General features: G+C 34.0%; 2 protein-coding genes across 2 annotated transcripts in view; both read left to right on the forward strand.

Moving 5' to 3' along the window:
* Positions 1-25555, forward strand: part of Flo2 (flotillin-2) — a 710730-nt gene that overhangs the window by 640742 nt on the left and 44433 nt on the right. The window lies entirely within an intron of this gene.
* On the forward strand, positions 7651-9866 carry LOC149412597 (uncharacterized). Its single transcript, XM_089645351.1, has 6 exons — positions 7651-7673; positions 7900-7996; positions 8130-8288; positions 8708-8740; positions 8915-8970; positions 9205-9866. The coding sequence occupies exons 1-6, from the start codon at positions 7651-7653 to the stop codon at positions 9281-9283; spliced, it is 447 nt and encodes a 148-aa protein (XP_089501477.1). The 3' UTR covers positions 9284-9866.

The following is a 25555-nucleotide window of genomic DNA, read 5'->3' on the forward strand; positions in this document are numbered from 1 at the left end:
AGTAGTTTATTATTTTGCATAACCTGTAGTTTATTATTTTACAAAACGTCTAATTTATTATTTTGCATAACCTGTAATTTATTATTTAATATCTATTATATTGCATATTTTGCTGTTATCTATTATTTTGCATAACCTGTAGTTTTATTATTTTACAAAACGTGTAATTTATTATTTTGCATAACCTGTAATTTATTATTTCATATCTATTATTTTGCATAACCTGTAGTTTATTATTTCACATAACGTGTAATTTATTATTTTGCATAACCTGTAGCTGTACTTTGTATAACCTGTAGTTTATTATTTTGTTTAACCTGTACTTTATTTTATTTAGGACTTCTTTGGATAAGAATAAAACACAAGTAACTAACACTTTCGTGTAAACCACTCAATGATTTCAATAGTTCAAATGAAATTATAAATGTGTTTATATTTTGTTTTACTTGTCTAACTTTCAGCAGTATTTTGATAAATTTAGTTAGTATAGATACGTAGATACCTAAATCACGATAAACCGACTTCGAGGACAACTGTTAGTTCAATTAAGTGGGTTAGATTTAGATAGTTTGTGTTTGTTAGAAAGGGTTTCATTATGTTGGCTGGGTGCTTATGTACATAGAATCTTCGGTCAGCTGCCCAACTTGGTAAAACAGCGTGAAGCTTGTTCAAACAATGCCGATGATATCTAATATCGTACCCCTCAAGTCCTGAAAACGACCTGACAAGATTCTCCATGTGCGGTTTGATGAAAAATTAGATACAGGGAGTAAACTGTGATAACTTGCTATAGTACCTTATTTGGCGATATCTAGTTTATTGTCCGAGTAACCTGTATTCCATTTTGCTTTCAACGCCATATACTTCATGTGAGAAGGTTAATTGTTTTTTCTCGATAGGTATAATTATACCTTATCATCACCGGAGTGCTCTAAACCTAACAACCTTCGCTTCTTTACCGACATATAGGTTGCTGGTTTGTATTCTTGCCACTTGTCTTAAATTCCATAATCGTGCCGTGAAATGCAGCAGTTTATTTGTGCTAACATTATTTAGTAAGTGTATGATATTTTATTGACAAATAATCGTAAAATGTTATCAGTGACGTCTGTGAAAACTTAGAAATGTGGCCTATTTCCTTAGTGTAATAATTGACGTCATTTTTTTATCTATAGAATAAGTATATCACCAAGTCTTATTTTCCTGTTATTATTTGTGAAACAATAGCTCATAGACTTCAGGTCATATGCATAAAAACTGATGTTTGTAATAATTTCCTGAAATAAAAGTCATTCACTAAGTTAGTAAGTTATTGTGTACAAAAACGTTTGTGCCTTTTTAAAAAAAGGATGGATTTTTTCGCAGAATTTGAACAATTCATCAAATTTCTTAGTTAAAATTCAAGTTTTGTGAAAGTTCTGTTTTTATTTCATCTCTGGCCGGATGTTTCAATACTTGGATAATAACAAAACTTGAATATTAACTTTGAAATTTGATGAATTTTTCAATTTCTGTGAAACAACCTGTCCCTAGTATCACAAGTAATCTTAGTTTATCTTACAGAATAAGGTCAGACATCTGGTCCATATATTCAAGACGAACGAGATTACTAGACGAGAATGCTGTTCCTCTGTGCAAATACATCCTAGATGCAGAAGTGCTTTATTGCATTCCGCATGAACACGTATACGTTGGGTATTAGTGTTCTAAATCCAATTAAACTACGGAGAACCCACTGCGAGTCTAGAGTATTGATTGGGCTCCCTCGCTATTGCATCGCTTCAGCGATGTTTGCTGACGACCACATTCACAGCTTTGTGTCCCTCTTAGGTACCAATAGTCTAATGCAACAACTTCAATTATGTAGTATGAAGGGATGAATGTATATATGGATGGAATAATTCTATTTTTGCTTCCTCGCCGGCTGACAATATTAATGTTTTATTACCTGCACTACCTTCATCAATTTTCGCATTTTGCACGTTTCTGTGATTAGAACGTGTTATCATACTGATATGTTCGTAATGTTAAATCAAAAGTGGGTGTGTCAAGCCTACGCAAGACAGAAGTGAAACTTCTAGTTTCAGCTGATGCTTGGCGTGGCGCAGTTCGCTGGTGTCTGAGAGAGAGGAAAGAAGAGAAGAGAGAGAACGTTCGTGAGCGGCTCCCCCACCTCAACAAGGTTTCACTTCAAAAATGCCACAGCCGAGAATCGAACCTCGCTTAACTGATTGATAGCCAACCACGCTGAGCACCAACTGTAAGCAAAGCCGCATAAATTGATTATATTATGTAGGTTCTGAAAATATGAGAGCTTGTTATGTTTTATAATGTTACCTACATCACACCCAAAATATAATATATTTTTAAAAATAATGTACAATGTACAGAAATAGAATCCCACACAAGATCGCGTAGTGCGCTCTAGCGAACGGATATTTTATCAGAGGGAGATAGTTTTAATTTTTTTTTCTGTAAATTATTACATATTATCAAAATAAATAAATTAATTAAATAAATGTAATACAATTATCATAATATACGGATTAGATAATAATTTTAATCCAACACAATAACGCAAAGCGCGCTCTAGCGGAGTAATGTTTTATCACAGTGAGATAAGTGTTTTTATTATTTTGCAATATTATTTTCTTTTAAAAAATGTTCTGACCTACTAAAAAATAAGATATTGAATGAAAAAGGCGTTAAAAACAAAAAAATAATGTGCGATGGCCGAGAATCGAACTCGGATCAACTGCTTGGAAGGCAACTATGCTGACCATTACACCACCAACGCCAGTTGTCGGGATGAGCTAAGAAGCATTTATATGTTACTTCAAAACTTTGACTAGATCAAATGAACTTTAATCGGTGGTGGGGGTACCCGCATTTTCGTTTCGGTCATGAGTCGGTTTTACTCCGGTCCTCGAAATTGCATGACGCGCGTAAAGAAGTTTCACTTCAATAATTATAATATCCTTCTATTGGAGTATTATAAAATATCTGCATTATCACTCACGGTGCAGAATGCAATAAATATATGATAATTATTACTATCGACAACTGACGTATCTTTGTGACTTTGACATGATTTAATCGTCATCTGCTGACATGTGTAACTTTTCAATTATTGTCTGGAGCCTGCCAGGGTACTTTCAGTATTTGCATATATGTTGTTTTTTGTACCCAAGACAGTCTCAATTACCCGGAATCGGTGGTGTTTTATAAAAACAACGGTAAATCGTTATCTCATCTCTGTAAAATTTCCTTATCCCTAGACAGCTGAACTTTCTGCATATTTTTTTTTGCTTTGTGATCAGTTTGATATATTGCTCCTCCTAGAATGTTGACATCGTGATGACTGTGACATTTACACATAGACAGCAGTGGCGGAGGGACTTCCTGGGCAGACTGGGCATTTACTAGCATATATTAGGAAGGCAGGGACTTTGTTGGGGAATGCATGAAAATTTACATGTATGAATTATGGGTAAAATTTTTGCCGATAGGATGATCGAATGTTCTCCCACCTTTTTTCTTCTGCGTGGATAATTTTTGATAATTCACTGAGATTACAATAATTTTCATTTGAATTTGAATTGTTGGAAAAAAACTACGTTTTTATGTAGTTTTGCATACCATTCCTCCAATATATAGCGTAGGTAACTCAACATGTTTGAACCTATGTGTAGAGTATATGTATTTTATTTATCAATCTGTGTTCGCTAAACGAAACGTTATCAGTGACAGCTGATCACAATTTGATTAAAAACTGAAACGGGCCGAGTAAGACATCTAACGCCAACCGTTGAAATGTAAACATTTCAAAATGGCGCTGATCGTCAATTTGATACTCATCAAATTTAATGTGATAGAGTTTAAAATACTTTTATTCCTTATGACAAAGTAAAGTTTATTTTCGTTATTTGAAATGTAAATACCATTGTAATACGGCTTACTTTTGCAGACCATTATTCCAAGTATTCTAACGATTTAACGACCGAATAAAGAAAATTTTACGGTTTTAGGATTTGTATTCTCATTTGAAAACCCGGTTTACGAGTTTACCCCGGGCGCAATTTTGTTGCAAAGCCACTGGCTACCGGTAGCGTTATATATGTTACTTCCTCTTAGTCAAAGTTCACCTCGTCGGATGCAAATAGTACAGCCGCGGGGAAGTTGCAAGGGAATGTATTTTTTTTTACCTCGCACTCGGCAAGACTGAATTATATTAGTTCATTTTCTATAGTTTTACTCGATTGTTTAAAACATGAACGTACCGAAACAACCTTTTTACATATTTATGAACATAGTAGCAACGCAAAAGAGAATATTAAAATGTATCCACCCAGTAAGATATCAAAATGTATCCACGTAGGAAGATATTAAAATATATCCACGCAGGAAGATATTAAAATGTATCCACGCAGTAAGAGTTTTTTTTCTAATCAGCTTTGGATTGTTGACGTAAACTATTGAACCCCGCAGAAAACAATTTTTCAAATATCAACACGTTGTTGAATTGTATAATTTACAACGTATTTTCTTTACTTTTTTATCTCACATAATCTGTGCATATAAAGAAGATAGTCCCGGTGTGGGTTTGTTTTTTAAACCTATCTACATTTTTATACATTTATTAATTGAATTTAAATTAAAACTACTCAAAATAAAATTTTGTATCTGTTATATAAAATAAACGTAACATAAAATAAACTAAGCAATAAGTAAATGTTTTTAGTGGGAAGGATGAACCTGATGCTTTAATAATAAATTATCAACATTTGGCGTCAATTTTGTAAGGTTTAATCTTAAGTCTCCTCGGCTAATGATGTCCAGTCTGTTTCTTTTTTTCGTTAGGAGATTGGTAACAGCGCTGAACCCCCTTTCCACTAGGTATGACGATGGAAAGGAAATTAAAAATTTCCTCGCTATATTCCATAATACGGGATAAGTAACGGGTATGTTTTTTTGCAGCCAGAAGTGCTGATATCCGTACTTAAACTGAACCTTAAGTTCTTTGTTTGTACTTATTTCAGTCAGTTCCTCTTGTTTTATGACATTCGTTTCTTATATGTCACCATATAGGTTAATTATCCACGGTGGTATTACCATAGTCAAAACATCCTCAAACCTAGTTTCAAAATCTGAATAGAGGGCATTTAAATGTTGAACGTAGGTTGAAACGTCGTCTTCCTGGCAGTTTGTCTGTGACGAATTGGGGAACTGGGAAAATTCGCCCCGTCCAATATTTTGCTTCATTAGTTTAACTCTGGCAAGAAACGCTGATAAGATGGACTTTTTTTAAATCAAATTTAGACTGTCGCCTTGTAACTGCAAATTAACCATATTAAATTTTGTAAACAAATCTGTTAAATAGGCGATGTCTGTTTTCCACTTCATTAAATTGTCTTTTAAAATTTTATCTTTAGTATCCAGAAATTCTAAAATAGTCTCAAAAAGTGCAAAAAATCTTGTCAAACATAAGCCTTTCGACAGCCAGCGTACTTCAGTGTGAAGGAGTAATTGATGAAAGTGTTCGTCATTTTCTTCACACAACTGCGCAAATAACCGCGTATTCAACGCGTTGCTTCGGATTCGGTTTACTGCATCAATGACTAATTGAAGAGATTCATGTAATCTAACACTCAAATTTTTAGCAACTAAATGTTGTCGATGGATGACACAATGTATTGCTAACACCCCTGGCACATTTTGTTTTAAATAGCTTATAAATCCACGATAACGTCCAACCATGGGAGGTGCTCCATCTGTAGCTACTGACATTATATTTGATAAAGGGATTGCTTTTTCAATGAAGTAATCCTTCAAAACATGAAATATTGATTCACCTTTAGTGTCGGTTAAGTGTAAGTAAATAGGTACTATCAGTGTATGTTGAGATCCACTATCGTGGACCCCCATTTTCATTTCATGGACCCCCAATTTTTTTTTTCGCTGACGTAGACCCCTTGCAGGTTGTCATAGACCCCTGGGGGTCGATATAGACCACTTTGGGAATCACTGGTCTATATGAAATATCAAGAACCACCCCATTCCCTTTCCCCACCGCTTAAAGCACATTTTGCATGCTTCATGATGAAAGTTTGCACTCTAGACATTAAAAATAAGAGGGAAATTATCGTGTATATCTGATTTCTAAAAACTCTGTAATTCCTGTTACACCAAAACCTCCTAGATCTAGGAGGTTTTGGTTACACCCGGCACACGACGGTCTACGCCCGGGACTACACCTGCACCGAGAAAAAAGAGTATTGCTGATTTAAAAAGGGATAGCATACCATTTCCTAATATACTTTTTGTACATTCATAATATATCGGAACACTTGTTCATGCACCTGCGTTTGTACCGATAGTACACAATGACGAAATGCAAAAATATTAGAAGTTTTATTAACACATATTCCGATATCGCCATAACACATTCGTATTGTACTATAGTTTATTAGGAAACCTGTCTATTCATTTTTTAAAAGCCTGCAATCCAACTTTTAACCGGAATACGAATAATTTGAAGAGATTTTTAATACATTAGCAATATGTTATATCAGTAAGTTTTCTCCGTGTGGTGTAATATATACTCGTAATAATATATTAGAATTCCCTGAACGAGGACGAAGCGCCAGGAAGGAGCCAAGTTTTCATAATACACAAACAAAACTATTGTTTTATCCATATAGAAAGTCTCCCGATGCGTGCACTTCCCTATCACATCATATATTCTTCCCCATCGAACCCAATTCCCTAGATATGTTACAAACTTAAACCACCAGGCCACAAACACTTTGGAAAACAAAACTCCGATGTTAACAATTTATTAGTATTGACTTCCATCTAATCCTTTTAGTTCATTCCCGGAACTTATCCACGATGCTTACTCAGCCTTGTTATTTAAATATTAGGACTTGAAGTCTATGCAACTGTTTAAGTTTAAAAAAAAATCTTATTTTTGAAGATAATATCTATACATTTATTATGCCGAAACGTTAATTATATGAAATTCCCTCGATAGAAAAAAATTGCAAAGCTCCGAAAATTATTCTTAAATTATAAAATATTATGAAAAAAAATTACTCTGTATCTTTAAATGCAACTAGCATTTGTCGAGAAATGTTTGCTCTATTTTAAACGAGCCGTGTTTTATTAAATATTGTTATTTTTTTTTTAAATATTAACGCGCTTCCTCGAACATTCGTATTTACATATCTCCCTTTCAGGCCATCTTTGAACGCTTACTACGGGGCCTTAAAAACATCTTCACTCTTCTGCTGATTCTATGGTTACCTATTCATTTCTCAGTATTAACACTTAACAGGTATTGAAGAAAAATATAACTTTTCTGTTTTTTTAAACGTGCGATTTTTGATACCCCTGGGGCCTTAGCATGAGAATCGATCGAACTTAACGATATCGGATTGCTAAGCGTATCTACCGACCATTTTATAACGACTTCCCTAGCATGAGAACTCCATTGATATCTCTAACGACATCGATAAGGCAATAAATACAAATCGATATACGCTGGCAATACTGGGACGGAATTGTCTATGAATTGGATAGACGTCAGACGTCAAACGTCAGATTTCAAGCTTGATCATTGTAACCGCCTTGTTTTTTAAATATTTTACGATGTCGCAAGCAATGGTAGCTGGGTAAGTTATTTATTTATCTTTTTATGTGAAAGAATTTCCATTATTATCAAAGAGATATACTTACATTCTATTGTGTCAAAATTTTGAAGTTATTTTTACTAATATTTCAATCATACGCAGTATTTTAAGATATTCAAAATGCTGATATTATGATTTCAGGAAGAGAGTAAGGTCGACGACCAGTCAAATGGATCTGCTAACCAGCTATATGGCTGTCCATTCGGAGTTCGCCGCTGGAAGGTTTGTGGGACCTCGGGGTTCGGAATTTGGCGGAACAACTGGCAGAATTGGGTCCTGCTAAGTCAGCCGAGCAGTGGAAAACAGTGAGTATTTGTACCTACCTATACAAACTGGTTGCAGCAAACTTTGCTGACCTTCTAATATAATCTATCATCGAGACACTTGATATAAGACCGTAAATCACTTTTAACCTGACATTATTTTTACATTTTACAGACATGGCGTGACATAGCTTCCCCTTCTCGCCCGAGCAAGAAGAGGAAGCTAACTGACAAGCCAGATGTGGGGGTTCGGATGGTGATGGCGCAGGAGGCTAATAACCAATCATCCAAGGAGCTTGTGGGAGCTATTCATAAATTCTCCAATATTTTTAAGGTATTTCCTATTTCTCTTCGAATCACTCCCAAATACAGCGCTACACGTGTAAGTTGCCAGATTAAAATATAAAGAAATAGCGTCAATTCATGTTTAGGCCAGCGCCAACTTATAAGTGTGGCACTGTACTTTTAAATTAGAATTAAATCTTAGTAGAACAAAATAAAATGCCCAGCTTTGACTTATTTCATTTATTTATTGTACTATTCCCAATGTACTATTTTTCCATTTTGCGCGGTGGAGTTTTTATTGTTCTGTTTGTTTAGATATTCTTTGTGTTAAAAAAAATTAATAAACATGTAAAATCCAGCTTGGCGAGAAATTCAAAATGAATAAATTAATTTATAATCTTCCTTTTAGTATGTCGACTACCTATTGTTATTTAAAATAAATTAATGAGTTGTTATTTATCATTTCAGAGTTCAATGGATCGATTTGCTGACATTTTTGAGGTATTTCCTGTTCCTTTTTGTAATTATTTGTCAAGGCACCCCGAGACCGGGCAAGATACAGTGTCTACATAGACATGGTGCTTTTCTGGTCTCGTCTCACTGGCACTAATAACTAATTTACTATAGAAGGTAAATTAAGTTAGTAAATTAATGAATTATCATCTCTTGTTTCAGAGATACACGGCAGTGGAACGTGAAAGGGTTTGTTTACTCCAACGACAGTTGGCGAGGTATTTATTTGCTATACATCTATACAGGCTTTTAAAAACATTTAATGTACAAAACTGAACAAATTAAATTAAATATTGCATTATTTAATATGTCACTTGAGAGATTGCGAAGTATGTTCACAAAGGATGGAACACGATTATTAACAATTGTCCTTGGAGAGGCAAGCAGTCCAGCTAGGAGGTACGATGAAAGTAGAATGAATGAGATCTCTAATAAAACATTTCTAATTCTAGACAAACTCAACCGTCAACATCATTTGCTAACTCGCCCAACTATACGTTGAAGTTGGAGTCGGAGGATGAATACGATTAGTTTTTAAGTTTTTTTTATAATTTTCAAGATAATAAGTTTTTTGTATACTTTGTGTGTTAAATTTTTATTTTTATTAACGTTTTGTATGTTCATAATTTTTATGTTTCTTGTGAAAAAGTGAAACTCAACAACAAATGTCATTTTTTTTACAATTTAGATACATACAATACACTATTTTAAAGTACTTGTTGTGTAATATTGCATGCAGCACTTTGCATATACATATACTTGATTAGTAGCAGTTCTTCAAACTCTTGCAATGTCTCTGTGAGGCGTGAATTGTTTTTACAATGTAGGTACATACAATACAATGTTTTAAAGTACTTGTTGTGAAATATTGCATGCAGCGCTCTGCATATATGAATATGTACTTGATTAGTAGCAGTTCTTCAAACTCTTGCAATGTCTCTGTGAGGCGTGAATTGTTTTTACAGTGTTGGTACATACAATACAATGTTTTAAAGTACTATTGAAGTTCTTTTTGAGAAATATTGCATGCAGCGCTTTGTATATATGTATACTTGATTAGTAGCAGTTCTTCAAACTCTTGCAATGTCTCTGTGAGGCGTGAATTATTTTTACAATGTAGGTACATACGATACAATGTTTTAAAGTACTATTAAAGTTCTTTTTGAGAAATATTGCACGCAGCGCTTTGCATATATGTATATTTGATTAGTAGCATTTCTTCAAACTCTCGCAATGTCTCTGTGAGGCGTGAATTGTTTTTACAATGTAGGTACATACAATACAATGTTTTAAACTACTATTGAAGTTCTTTTTGTGAAAAATTGCATGCAGCGCTTTGCATATATGTATACTTGATTAGTAGCAGTTCTTCAAACTCTTGCAATGTCTCTGTGAGGCGTGAATTGTTTTTACAATGTAGGTACATACGATACAATGTTTGAACATGATGAAGCACTATAAGTCAGTTTCCTTGTTTAATATATTATCATTCGTGGGAGAAGTACTTTCGCACTAGTTCGTCTCTCACTCTGCGGGCTGCAACAACCCTGCTGACATCTTCAGGCTGGTGCAGCAGCTCAACCTCTCTTAACTCTACATTATCATTATAATCGTCTGTTAATCTGAAAATAGAGAACAATTTATTAATATTTTGTACTGTTGCCTTACTTTTTTAAATGCATATAGTTCAACAAGGAAACTGATTTATAGTGCTTCATCATGTTGTATAGTATAGCACAAGTAATAATTATTTGACCAGCAGCATCGGGCTCATAATGGAGAACTCTGTCTTTCCTGAGGCAACGGAATATAGCCTTCCATGCCCCAAATAGGCGTTCTACGGAACATCTCGCCTCACAGTGCGCCTTTGTGTATCTGTATTGGGCACTCCCCTCGACTGCATTCAATATTGGTGTCATCAGATAAGGCTCGAGTGTATATCCAGAATCGCCTGATTGAAACAAAACACCCATTATAATAGGTACATACAACTACTAAATTATGATTTTTTTGCCTTTTTTTAAAATGAGTTGTTGAAATACATACCTAGCAAGAAATATGTCCCAATTCTCTGATTGTATAGTCTGTTCATTTCAGTTTTGACTAAACTATTATTCCAAATGAATTGGTCATGGACAGTACCCGGGAAGCGTGTGTTGATGCTCAATATTTTCAACGTAGCATCGCAGACCTGTTTCTCAAACATAAAAAACCTTCAATAAAATTTGAAAACAACAATCCGGCTGTTTTATTTCTGAAAAAATATTTACCACTTGACCATTCAGCGAATAAAATCCTTTGTGGTTTTTGTACTGCTCCTCGTGTCTGGAAGGGGTGACGATGGCGATGTGGGTGCAATCAATGCATCCCAGAACATGTGGAAAGTTTAATTTTTCCCTAAAACTACTCTCTACTTGCTTGCGGGCTTCATTTGTAGCCGGAAAATGTATCCATCTTCTGTACAGATGTTCTAAAACTGCCTTCATAAAGAGTTTTATGCACTTGCTAACGGTAGTTTGCCCTATCGCCAAGAAGTGATCTTGGCCTACTCCACGTTGGTAGCTCCCTGTAGCAAAGAAGCTGATGGGTGCGAGTACCTGTCAACATCATAAATAATACAACTAATTAATAAACTTCACTTTTGATCATTTTAATCACTTTATTGTGAAAAATTATCATCAGCAATCGAAGCAAATTTATTTTTTTCACGTGGTCGTTCCAGTGGTGGATAGATTTATATTGTGTTTTTGTTTTACTAAGATATCAATAATATTTAATACTCTCACTTTAATGTATACTGGAAGTCCTAATGTATTTTTTGACACTAGAAAAGGAGTTAATTGATCAATGAGATCTCTAGCCATAATACGCGATATTCGAAACAATTGTCTGAATTCCGTCTCTGCAAGTTCGAACGGATTCAATTGATCGCGTAAACGACGCCTTTCAATCCTACGATCTTCCCTAACCTGCCTCCTTTCATTGAACCAGAAATTTTGCATAATGAACGACATTATTAAAAAAATACGTATATCGACAGCCAACCAAAGTTTTAACTGACACTCAAGACCCCACGTTATATTCGGCGGGCTTTTAGCAACCGTCGGTCGGAAGTTATCCTATCGATACATTCTCATGCTCGCAATTTTAACGATACCGTCGCTACTTTGACCATAGACAAGGAATTTTAACAATCGTCGGTTGTTATATTTTGATCGTGCTAGCATATGTCGTTAAGTGCTCATTGATGACGTATTTTAACGATATCGTATTGCTATAGGGCTATATCGACTTCTCATGCTAAGGCCCCAGAGCGTCTCTTGTGACGCACGTTGTAAGATAAGTCTAGCTATTTATATTCTGAAATTTAGGCAAATAAAAACCAATAACCGGTTTATTCTAAAATTGGTTTGGAAATTCAATCTCTTGGTATTTTTTAAATAGTTTTTTACAGCGTTTATTCACCGCGCAATAAATAATATGATGTTGACGCTGAAAATACCTTCAGTAGTTAGGTACTGTCTTTAAAAAATATGTTTTTTCTTCGTTAATTTCATACTTTTTTCTCTTGTTTCAGGTAAGGCATTATTTCTTCTGTAATTTGTCACTTGGGAAGATTTTGGCGTTGCTGGTTCCAAAGGTAAGTAATGTTTAAGTGTTCAATAAATAAGATACGTTTGTTTTGATGTCGAATCGTGACATCAATTGAATCATCAAATGCATACTTACATACTTTCAAAAGTAGGTAAATATTTTGACGTTAATGTTGTCTCAGAAGTCTGATTTGAAAAGAAGTATTTATATTGATAGCGACATTTTCGGTAATAGGGTATTTTCACTGTTTTTTTTCTCGAAATCTATACGGTATTGAACGTATTTTAATTTTATTTTTGTGTTGGTGAATACATTTTCTATACCGATTTAAAATATGCCATTTTCGATTTGCCGCCAAAACGACATGTTCGTTTTTATTCGTTGATTCGGCGGCGTTGACGTCACGCTTGTGTAGATTACATTTGCACGGTACGTTTAGAGTAATGTCGGTTAAAACGGAAATTGGTAATACAAATAATCGATTTACCACAGCCTCATATTTCATTATTTATTTACTATACACGTAGATAACTTGGTAACCGTAGCTTGGACATAGTTTTTCATAGTCTTACCACACGCTCATCGCTCTACTTCTGTGTAAGCATTCACAGATCTGAAATAGTTAAATGTAACAATAAAACCTATTTAGAAAAAGGACAAACTAAAAGAATTGCGTTTTAGGTTTTACGAAATATGTCTACTGATCATTTGATGGACTTTATTATATTACTCTTTAAGTATTAAAATAGCCTAATTTAATCAATTATTCAACTGAAAATAATGTTTCATTAAGATAATACAAAGTTCGAAATAGTAAGACAACACGATGCCCCTATCGGAATCAACAATGTATGTTTGAATAGTTTAAATGACCAGCACAAAGGTTTGTTTGGTATCTAGCGTATGAAGCGATATCTGACTATTTTTTTTATTTTTGTGGGATTTAGTGAACATATTTTATGGCGTCCAGCTTTAGACATTGTCCAAAAAATGCCCCCAAAAGTATTCAGTTTTTATTTATTTATTTATAACTTACTCTACAAGTTTAGACATAAAACAAATCATTTTTCTTAAAAAAATTACAATACAATAATGCAGTGTAAACATACTAATATTGAGGTGACTGCCCTTGAGGTGTTTTTTCACGAAAACGGCGCTATATAAATTAGCCAAATATTATTATTATTATAATGATTCAAATTAGCTCAAATTTAAACTAATAACAATTTAAACAAATATGTGTTAAATTTCTTTTAGTTCTTTCGGTACTATTAAAAATATCTGCTACTTCTGCATTTTGGTTGGTATGGTTGGTTGGGAGGTACTGGGGAATTTATAAACAAATTGGCATTGAAATTATTGTTGGTGTGAAAGATATTTTTAGTTTCTATGCCTCCAGTAGGAACATAAAAATATAATAGCATTAATTAATCATTAATTTAATTAACACAATTACGAAACGACACATAGGTATCATCACATGACTCTGAAGACAAATAACAATATTTTTATCAAGACAAGATTAAAATTTTAACTTAAACCACAAACTTCACACATGGATAGGCTAACAAAGTTATTATAAATATACCGCGGACAGATAACTTCTACAATAACAAACTTCACGCCTATATCTTTCTCTTTTCTTCTCCATTATTTTCAGTTATTTATTTTCTATATCTCTCGTTTCTTTTCTTTTTTTTAATAATTTTTTTATTTGTTAATTTGAATTTTCTTTTTTATTACCTTTGAAATATTTAAATATATAAAATGTCTGCCACCTCGGAACAAGCTCAACCTATTTATTTATTTATTGGATAATTTGTATAGCGCCGCTTTTGTGAGATATCACCTCAAGGGCGCTTTACAGTTGATGCAGGTATTACAAAAAATATAAATATTACAAAAATAGAGTGAAGTTAAGTTAAGTAAAATGAAGTATAGGAACCTAATTAGATGGGAACCTAATTTATTCAAAAATATCAGTTTATTCAAAATATCTATGTTCATTTTTTTTTTAATTAAAAGTAATACGGGGCTTGCAATAAGGTAATTAATGATTTTAAAAAGAAAAATATCAGATACCAATCTTCCGTCGGACAGCTTTATTAATTTTTGATTTTTCATTAGACAGTTATCGTTCGTATTTTCGATAGGAGTGTTAAATCTGTTTTTGCATCTTCTTGGTAGTTCCCACCCATCTGAGCCTGCAGTTCTGTGTAAACTGTCATTAATATCGTATTTTCCTGTGGACGACCTCTGTTTTGTTTAAGAGCTTCTAAGAACAAAGAAGAGGAAAGATTGTGAAGGCCTGTCGCACTTATAAAAACAGCCTGGATTGTATTATGTGCAGTCACAGTGTCGTAAAAACCGATTGCTTCCTTAATTATGAGTTGCCACCTTTTTGTAGAACGCCCTTGCAGTATTGTTTCACAAAAAACACCAATTTAAATATTTTCCGCTTCGTATCCAGTCATAGCTATTTCATGATTAATTTCATAATTATTTTGAGATTTTCACGGTCAAAATTATTTCGATTATTTATTTTTTGGGTATTATGCCATGTTCCTTCCTCCTTCTTCAGACAATGTTTCGGCAAATGTGTTCATCATTGGCTAAAGAAGGAGGAAGCGCAATACGGCATAACATTCCAAAATACACCTAGTAAATAATAAAGAATCGAGATAAATTATTATTGGGAGTTTCGTAATATTTCCTGTTGTGTTTTTCCCGTAGTGGAAGATACTTTCAGTATCGCCCAGGTGTAAGACCACCATTAAGAATTGAAACTTTGCTTGAAATGGCTTTGGCAGTGTGTTCTTTCCCACCTTCATCTTCACCATCTCCTTCCCCTTCCAACTACCTTCAGCATCACAAAATATGAGGAGATGCCATAGTCTCACTGGCCCCTGACGGTTGGGAGCAATTGGGACTCTTGTCGGTTTTACATTTAAAAAAAAAATTAAATCTAAAATAATCATTGAATTGACTGAGGGACGCTTTCATCCCGTGTGATAAAACAAACGATGACGACCTTAAAAGCATTAAACGTAATATTTTTTAATAAGTACAGCCACAATTATTATTTTATAAATATATCCTAAATAACTGAAATTCCTTGTGAATATTGTGCAATGCATGCAAGATTACTTATGCAGGTGGGATTATTGCTTTGAATGCCATACGTTTACGACCCACACAAAACATAATGAGTTTGTTCGTTTCGTCAATTTGCCAATGTACCGGGAAAGGTTTTTGTGCCGATGCATTACGTCAACGAACCGCGTGAAGGAGTTCTGAGAAAATCACGCTCTAAAAAGCTACATGTCTTTTAGCGGAGAAACCCGCAAAGGCTTTGGTGAGGCTTGTTTCTCCAAATTTTAGTTTTGTAATTAAATTTATCATTAATAAAAAAAATCATAATTGAGATATCATAGACTTTAAAGAAATGTACATCACAATAATGTTATAAAACCCGCGGACAGCTTTGCCTTTGAGGGATGTTTTGCTATACTGTAATTTTATTTGCGTAACTATTTATGTACACACAGTCACACATGTGTATCAAAACTTTCAATAAAAAAATAATAATGTCAATTTTTAATAAATAGATGTAAATGAATTCGCAATCGAAATAAAATTAATTAATTAATGGTTCTTAAAATTTCAGGGTGAGTGGACTTGAATGAGAAATTCATATTTTGGCAAAGTTAGACTAATATTTTGGATAAAAATGTTTTGTTCTTTTTGAGCGTTGACTTCGTGGCGTTCATTTCTTACACTAACGACTTATACGCGGGATTCACACGTTGACAAATTATTTGAAATCGTTATCCTCAATAAAACTTATTTTAATTTGACCACTGGATAGACCCATATTTGCTTTATTCAATTTACCTATGCACGCCACTGCTGTTATACTTACTCTAGATTGGAAATCGGTCCCGGAAAACATGGTGCAATTAAAGAAATCAATTTTGTAGTTAGGTCATGTCGAGAGGATGTACAATACCTTTATCGGAACTTTCTAGGTCGAATTGAGCCGTTTTTCGCTCTTTTGTAAAAGGCCCGCTCATCTGGAATAGACTTCCCTCGGCTTTTTCTAATCTCCAGAATTTGGCTGAATTTAAACGAGCTTTAAAAACAAAATTATTCAAAAAATCTTACCATTTATAAATCTTAACTTCTTTTCAATATTTTATAATAAGCCATATTCTAAAACTTCCGGTAATTGTTTGGTTTCGGTTGCCTCCTTATTGTACCCTTTAAAATGTCTGCTCAGAGGATTCTCATTTCTGAGCACAAACTGCCTCTGTTTTATATATATATATATATTTCTATTATTGATACATTATTTTACAGTATTTCATATTTTAATTCAGTAATGTTGGCCTCACTGGGTTGTTTACCCGTCCTGAGGCCCCCATTTCATATTATAAGAATTTATACATTTAAACAAAAAACAACATAAAAATAAAGATAAATTTAAACTAAAAATAAAGATTAGAAATTAATATCTAATTATCACACTAAAAGAAAAAAATTAAAAGAGAATGGAAATCGGCATTTATAATGATTTATGTGTTTGTGCGTGTTGCGTGTTTTATATATTTTTTTTGTGTTGCGTGTATATGTTTTATTCTTTTATGTTATAGAATTCTGGAAATATTTTCTTTTTTGTTCTTTAATCCATTTTTTTTATTTTGTGTTTGAATTTATTTTTACTTTCCTCAATTTTTGTTTCAAGTGGAAGCGTGGTATTTATGGTGCCTTTGTCCAAAGGTAGTGTTTACCGTCGGAGTTTTTGTGTTTTTTTTATACGCTTTTCTGACCGGTCTATTAGTGATATTTTGTGTTTGTTGGGGTTTGTTTTTTTGGTCGAAAATGTAGTTTAGTAGTGTTTTTACATATAATTGGCGTATATCAAGTATGTCACAGCTTTTAAATATTTGGTCTGTGTCGGTTAGTTTATGTTTTTTGAGTATTACCTTTAATATCGTTTTCTGTGCGATTTCTATTTGAGCGGTAGCTGCGTTTGTTGCTCCTCCCATATTATGTTTTAAGTTTTAATATTCTTATTTTTTCCTGTCCTGCTGTTATTGTTATTCTACGTTTTGTTATCACTTTGTATAAACAGTATATTTAGTGTTATAATATTAGATCTGTATTGGGTAAGTCACCCTGTAGGAATAATTTAAAGAAAATGACCACTAATACTAAATTACCGTTTTTAAGTTTATTATAAGCGCACTTGAAGTGAAATGTCTCTAAACTGCGTTATATAAATACCATGTTATTATTATTATCGGACGGATTTGTTTGAGAAGAGGTACAGTTTCAGATGTGAGAAAGAAGTATGAGGTAGGATAGATTAAATCTATTTCCCTTATAAGAATGAATAATCTTATCATCAGTCTAGTTTCCGGGAAACCAAACAATGGTAAATAATTATTTGTATACTTGCACATACCGCTATGTTTGTTCAGTGCATCTCCAGAGTGGAATGTCCTCTTGGTGAATTATTTTAGACATACTTTATTTTGAAATCAATGTCTGCCGGTTTGGGATATACATTTCCTTCAAGGACGAGATAACTCTCGTATAACAACAATGATGTGTCGACGAAATAAAGTTTTTTAAAACGATGTTGGTATTTGTTGCATCTATTTATAGCAATCCAAAATGTGCCTAAATGCTGTTAAATAATTTTCCTCAACAGCAATAAGTTTCTCTAACCTTTCAACAGTTATAGGCATTAGGCACACGCGGGGAAACCCCAGCTAATCTAATCTCAAATCTAATTCTTGATATGTAGTACCAGGTTACCAGGCAGGCAGAAATGTGACGCAGGTCGCGACGTCAGCAACGGCTTCCCCGACTCGAGAGCCGGCAGAATCAGTTATTATTATTAAATAGTAAGTCCAAACAGTTGAGCAGTATTGGCTGGCAAATGGTCCTTGGACTTTCCAACCGTTTCTGTACCCAGCAGCGCTGACGCTCCTCCGTAACGCCCGCCGGGTGGGAGTTGATAAAACAAGCGACCAAGCCCGCCGGACAGCCAGTGTCACACTGAATCCGTTCAAGACAGATACGATATTATACGATCAATCCCGCGCTATATTCTAATTCAAAAAACGAACGCCGAAATCGAAATCCAAAACTAATCAAATCAAGTAACGTGAAATTGATGATTTAAAAACAATTCTACTCAAAAAGCTGATTGATTTAACGATTCCAAAGCTCCGAATTGTGGACTTTTGTGCAATCTCAATCAAAATTTAACCCACTCTTGAACATTGCCAATTTGATAAAGAGTCTTATCATATTAATGATTCCAAAACTCAGAAACGAGAACTTTTAATGTGTAAAAATAGCTGTGATTTGTGGGGACTGAAATCTTCTTCATCGTGAAAAGTATAGTGACTTGAGGAAAAACTTGTGCAAAATATTAACTAGCACCGTTTAACGTCGGTGTATTTAAATTTTAAACTAGACTCAGTTTTCTACCTGCTACCGTGAACAGGAGAACGTTCTTGCAACGATACGAGACAGTATTCCCAAGGACCCAGGACTAAAAGCGTGCTTCTATCTCGTTTATTTTTTCATCTGCGCTCTTCTAAGGGTGTTTGAACCTTGGATATACCCTCGAACCTAACAAGACCCAGGAACAGTTAGTTGCGCTCGGTACAAGGACGAAGGACATTATTCGTGTCCTGCACCGGGACTATTCGGGACTATTATTAAAACTATAAAGCGAAGTTTTGTTATTATATACAAGTGTAAGTAGTTAAGACGATGTCTTTCCTGTGGATGGGCGCATTGAATCTGGGGCTTACACTCGGTGCTACATTGGCTGTTATAAAAGCGTGAGTATTAAATAATTTATTATGTATTTTTACTACATATGCGCACTAATTATCTAATTCGCCCACCAAAGCAATATTTCATTCTGAAATTTAAGATACAGTAAATTATTAAGCATCTAATTCTATTTAACTATTTAGTATGTTTAAATCTCGAATAATGCTTTCTTTTTATAATGATCCACGCATGTTTTGTTTGAGATTGACCTTGTGATAATGCATTTACTTTCTCCTCGTATGTTAGTAACCGCAGATAATCTTTAGCTATCGTAGTATTCTGCATGTAGTGGGCAATTAACTAACCTCAATTATGCGTCGTACTTGCGCCCACGTATTTCTAGAATAATAATAATAATACTTGGCTTACTTACAGAGCGCAATTTTTGTTAAATATCTCCTCAAGGACGCTTAACATAGCTAGAGAATAACTGAAAAATATAACTAGAAATAATGTGTAAACTTAGAGTCTCTCTACTCTTCTCTCTAAGCGAAATCAATAAGTGTACAATCATCTTTAAAACGTGGTTTCTGTGAAAAATTACCTGAGTTTTACAGTATGTCGATCAAGTAATTATTACACTGTTAGATATTGTGAAGATGAAGGTTAGATGACTTTTATACAATCTTATTAATAATTGATGATTTATTCGTTCTCTACCCCCTGAAGGGTCGATAAACTGGAGGTAGGTGGGTACGTGGTACATCTCCCCCGTTTCGGGAAGTTTGCTAGACTGTTTGTGGCTGAAACGGTAGGATAAGGGGGAGTGGGAAGGGGAAGGGATGGCTTTGGAATGAGGGGGGAGGGTTGGCCGTTCCCCTATTCCAGAAATGTATCCACACCTGCGTTCTAGGTTCTATACTTCTAGCAGTGGCGTAGCGAGCTGACGCTAAAGGTACGAAAAAAATATTTTTTGCACAATACAAGGAGAAAAATAATTATTGCTAATTTATTAAGAATCTCTTAAAATTGCTAATTCCGGTTAAAAACTGGATTGCAAGCTTACTAATGAATCAATAGGTTTTAATAAATTACAGATATGTAATAATAATAATAACATGATAATCCGATTATAACATGTTTACACCGATGTACTGGCTTTATATCGCTTTTTAAAGTCGTGTTGAATAGTCACTGTGTTGAGTTATCTGGTCACCCCTATAACCAATGCCGAAATGTTCACAAACAGGGAATGGCATTATTTCTATTTTGCTTCTGTTTTCCTCTTCCCAAGTTTCGTATTTTCTGACTGTTGCGTTCAGATCATAGTCGACCAATACAGATCTAATTCCCATGAAAATACGAGTATATTGACATCTGCCTCTAAAAAAGTATTCACATCCGTTCTGAAGCGGGGTTTGCCTGTGGGCGGGGTTTATAGTGAGTCACGCCACTGTTTCGTGACGTACACAGAATACGGATGAAGTATTCAACTTTGAGAACCTGTTCGTCGTTTTTTTTGATTTTGGTTTTATTTGGAGGTTTTTGACTTCAGAGTGGAGATAACAATCCTTATTATTATAGCGTTACTAGGCCGAGTTTACACAATGAAATCTTTTTATTTCATATTTAAACTGATTAACTAAGTTCCAGGCTGAAAATACTTAGCCCTAGAAATTTCAAGATAGAAAAAAACACTGTACAATTTTTGTGATACCAGAACTCACCTTTCTAGAGTTTTTGATTATTGATTACACATTCTTCTTTCATTTTCTCTTAGTGATATAGTAGCGCAGACACGTGAAAAATCACGGAATGTACTGATTCCTTGAAACTCCAATTTCGATAATGTCGAATAATTAGTCGCCTGAAATATCAATACAAATTGAAAATATCTCCCTAGTAAAAATAAATGCCGCCAACGCGAATTGAACCCGTGCCTTCTGATGTTCGGTCAGGTTCTCTGAAACCACTGAGCTATGTCGGCTTAGTTCCAACCCGCCAAATGATTCAATATGTACTAGTACTCCAATCAACAATTACTGCTTATTATATTTTTTCCACCTGTAAACAACCAACTTTATTTTTGTAGGAAAGACTTTGTTAGTGCTAAATTTCTCACTAGATGGCGTCGAGACACATAATATCTTCATTTAAATGTATGTGTACAAACTATATGCAAACATGTAAAAAATTATTGTCAAATAAACGTTTTTATTATTATTATTATTATTTATTATTTATTGGTGAAATATTTTTGACTTGTCAAACATAATTATTTTTAATGATAAATTAATGTTTATAAGACAAGGTTTTATGCATAGCATAAAGGATAACAAATAATTATAAGCAATAATTAGTCGCCTGAAATATCAATACAAATTGAAAATATCTCCCGAGTAAAAATAAATGCCGCCAACGTTTGGCGGCATCGCATGGTTTTACACACACACGCCTCAGGGACCTCATTTCTTCACCATTCAGTCGACTTGTATTTTTCCTCTGTCAGTTTCATGCTTACCTGCCATACATCAGGGTAGGTACCAGCACCCCATTGTGGACTGCTAGCTTCTCTCCATTGACGGAGTTACCCGCATTTACCTTTCTTATCTCGCACTGTAATTTCAATATTACACATTATAATTGTTGTATTTGTTTTTTAAGGGAAATCAACCTTACACACCAGTGTAATATCAGATTCCATCCATATTTGATTTTGAAGAAACGCTGGACGCACAACCCTTAACCTTTGTTTAGGTATTAATGCATAATGAATACGCCCTTGAGGTTTTTCACTAAAGCTGCGTCATAAAAAATGTTAAAATAATATTTGTTTTAATTATAAACTACGAAAATACTTTTTGCTTATAAAAAAAAGCAAAAAGTGTGTTTCATCTTTCGTTGGAGCATTGTTTATCAGCCGCTTGGTCCGTTTGAACGTAATAACATAACGATAACCCCATCAGCCCACACACAAACACACTCGTAACTCATAGAATATTCTTATTATTATTTTTAACTATATATATTTATTATAATTTACTTATTTACGTATCAATTTAACCTACCAATGTGAAACACGTGGTCGAGTGAAAGATACTCTCAGTATGGCCAATAACATTTCTGTCATTTAAATTATTATTGAGATAGCTCCAAATAGATTTGACTATGTTTAATTTTTTTTTAATTATCTCTAAATAGTATAAAATAAAGTCCTATCCGCGTGTCTGATTGTGCGCTTAGTTCTTCTAAACTCCGCAACGGATTTTGATAGTTTTTCACTATCATTTAGAGAATTTCTTACGGAACGTTTACATGTATAATACATGCATATTATATTTATAGAAAGTAGAGGAAAGTCAATGTTTTATAATCAAGTCGTTAAAATATATTTTCGGGCACTACATTGCTAATGCTGGCTAAACCTTATGAGATACATCAAAATAATGAACTACGGAATTGTATATCTTAAAAAGGCCTACAGGAAAGTCAGTAAAGGAATATGTCTTTCTCTTAAGGATAACCCCCAGTAACGCCGGTTACACGTCAGCTAGTTATAAATAATTCCGATAAAATCCTTGCTCAATTAATTTTGATCTTGATTTAATATTGTCAAATATTTTTAATTCCAATTTACCAAGAAATTTACTTAAAAAAATTAATAACCTTATCAAAAAATGCACCTAAAAAGTTACAAAAAAATATTTGTAAATTAACCTGGCTCGACACAGTGAAGAATCTTCTCTCTATCAAAATGACAATTCAACAAACCTTGATAAAAAGTGATATAATCTATGGATTATATCACTTTTTAAAGTTACGAAACAAAACTATGCTAAATAGGTTACGTAGATAATGTTTGTAGGATAATTTTTTCATTGATTTTAATGACTTTAGATCACTTTTTAAGTCAAATTATCGTGATTATGTATTTTGGTGATTTGTCTGAAAAACGGTGATTATTCGTAGTAAATATTATAATTTTATAAAACATTTGTTTTTCCTTTCGGTTCGGGCAGATTATTTTGATTGGAAGAATTTATTTTAGTCCATAAATGTGATAAAAATTAATTAAAACCAGGAAGTTAATTAAGTCAGAAAATAATGTCAGTATTGTTTATATTCCCAAATAATAATATTATTTTCAGTTTAGTGTTTAATTCGTAGAAATACTCGTATCTAGTTATTATTATTATTATAACAAATCAGTACGAAAACAGTGTACAATATAGTCGTGAATGATGAATACTTGGAGCAGGTGGATGAGTTTGTGTATTTTGGTATTTAGTATGTTTACGAGAGATAGGAAGGCTGACAGAGATATTGAAAGAAGGCTTGATGCAGGTAACTCCATTAATGGTGGACTGAACACGGTTGGCGTTAGCAAAAAAAAACAAATGAAGAATTAAAATAGACTGAATACTGTGAAAATAACATCCTTGAGGCGTATGTGCGTAAAACCATTTATGATCGTCTGAGAAATATGAATTAAAATTAAGCAAATACTTGAGTGCCATGTCAAAGTCTGAATAATAGAAGAGTATGTATAAGACGATGTATGAATGTGAATGAGTCAAGGGGCGTGTGTGCCAAGACCGATTTGTTTCGCGGTCCGTCCTCTCTGCCTACCCCTGCGGAAACGACGTGATGACTAGTTAGTTAGTTAGTTAGCAGTAGTTTTCCTAGGTTTTTATATTTGAGTTGACTATGTCTATAATTGCCACACGTGATGCGCGAAAACACTTACAACCTTATAGACATGGAAGAGAATTTAATCAATTTTAATGTCGGTATCGTGACATAATGCGTTCTACCCTCCCTATATAATATCTTAAGTGAATCGTAAATTTGGCTCACTTAATGTCATAACAATATGTAAATTCAATCTATATGCCTGTATTATAACGACCTTCGTAGTCCACCTAACGGTGTACCCATTTGACTTTAAATTACGCGGTTGCTGGTTAAAGCAAAAAATATAACGGAGTTTTGAAATACCCCAACTAATAGTATTTGGTGCGGATTATTAATTTTGGCGAAACTGGCTTCAATGAGTTTGGCTGCATTGAAAAGCGTTGATTAATACGAGCGGCGGTTCGTTGTCTTTTTCACTGGGGGTTCAGATTATCAAGAGAAGTTATTATATTTGTAAATATGTAAGAACAACTGCGTCAAAAACATTGAATGTAACTGATTTCTAGTCGAAAGCCGAAACAACTAGAGAAAGCGTAACACAATATGGCTTCAATAGCGACATAGACAATTAAGACAAAATCTATTTTACTAGTAGATTTACAAATGCAAACGGTTGGATAAATGCAAGAAAAAATAGGAACATAAATTTACTGTAAGGTACTAAAGCAAAATAATATTTAACTTGCATCCATGTAGTGCAAAGTTCACCTGCCGGCGCGGGCGGTAAAGGTGTCGGTGGCTCGGCCAATCTCGGTGACACTCGTCAAATTCCGGAGGTCCGCGACGCACTATGATTATCTTGTTTTGGCGTAGGTTATAAGATTTCACCGACAGGTGGATTAAATATATATATCCTTTTTTGTGCTGATTCTATAACGCACGACATGAGTATACCGGATTTTAAAGGCAGAATTTTAATTGCGCGCTGTTTATAATTTGCTAATATTATCATAATGCAAGTTCGTTTCATAATTTATTATTTTTCGTGGGAGTTCACTCCACAAACGCACTTTAGAGAAAATCGCCACTGATTAATACGTTAATTATACGTTCACATTAAATGCACCTCGATCTTGGCACTATTTTCTTGGCACTTGGCACCAATATGTTATAATATCTGCTTTATGAATTAATAAATGGTTCAGCGTAGCCACATCGTCAACGTTATGCTAATTAAGTAGGTGCTAATTATTTTAATGCGCGATTATTCATATTAGTTGGTCAGTTTCGATTGTGCGCGGTTGACATTCATAAATTCACACTAAACATTATATATGTTTCGTAACTCATCATAAGTCGTAGATGATTTTAGTCACAGACACGTATAAACTTAATTAATCCGAACTTACAGTAGACAAACAAAAGCACGTCATATTTTCGCTGTTTTGTAGAAAGGGCGAATAAACACGTTCAGTACGAAATCATGTTGTTTAAAAGTTAAAGTTAAAAACATCCCTAGGTGCAAAACTTTTATGGACAATAAGTATATAGGTTATTTGTTAACACTCCCGATTAATCGCCAAGTCGACATCTCCATTCGTGCTCTGGAAAGTTGACAAATGACCGAACTTGTCAATACGTCCTTCATTGACGTGCTTTTGCAGGGGTCCATAAAAACAAATTGGTGTGAATTAGGGAATTGGTGGGGAATGGGGCAAAATGAGAGTGACACCAGAACAGGCGGAACATGATTCCGATATTCTAGGAACACATTTG

This window comes from Hesperophylax consimilis, chromosome 22, assembly GCF_061612785.1.
Source record: "Hesperophylax consimilis isolate HC1 chromosome 22, BYU_Hcon_1.0, whole genome shotgun sequence".
Lineage (NCBI taxonomy): Eukaryota > Metazoa > Arthropoda > Insecta > Trichoptera > Limnephilidae > Hesperophylax > Hesperophylax consimilis.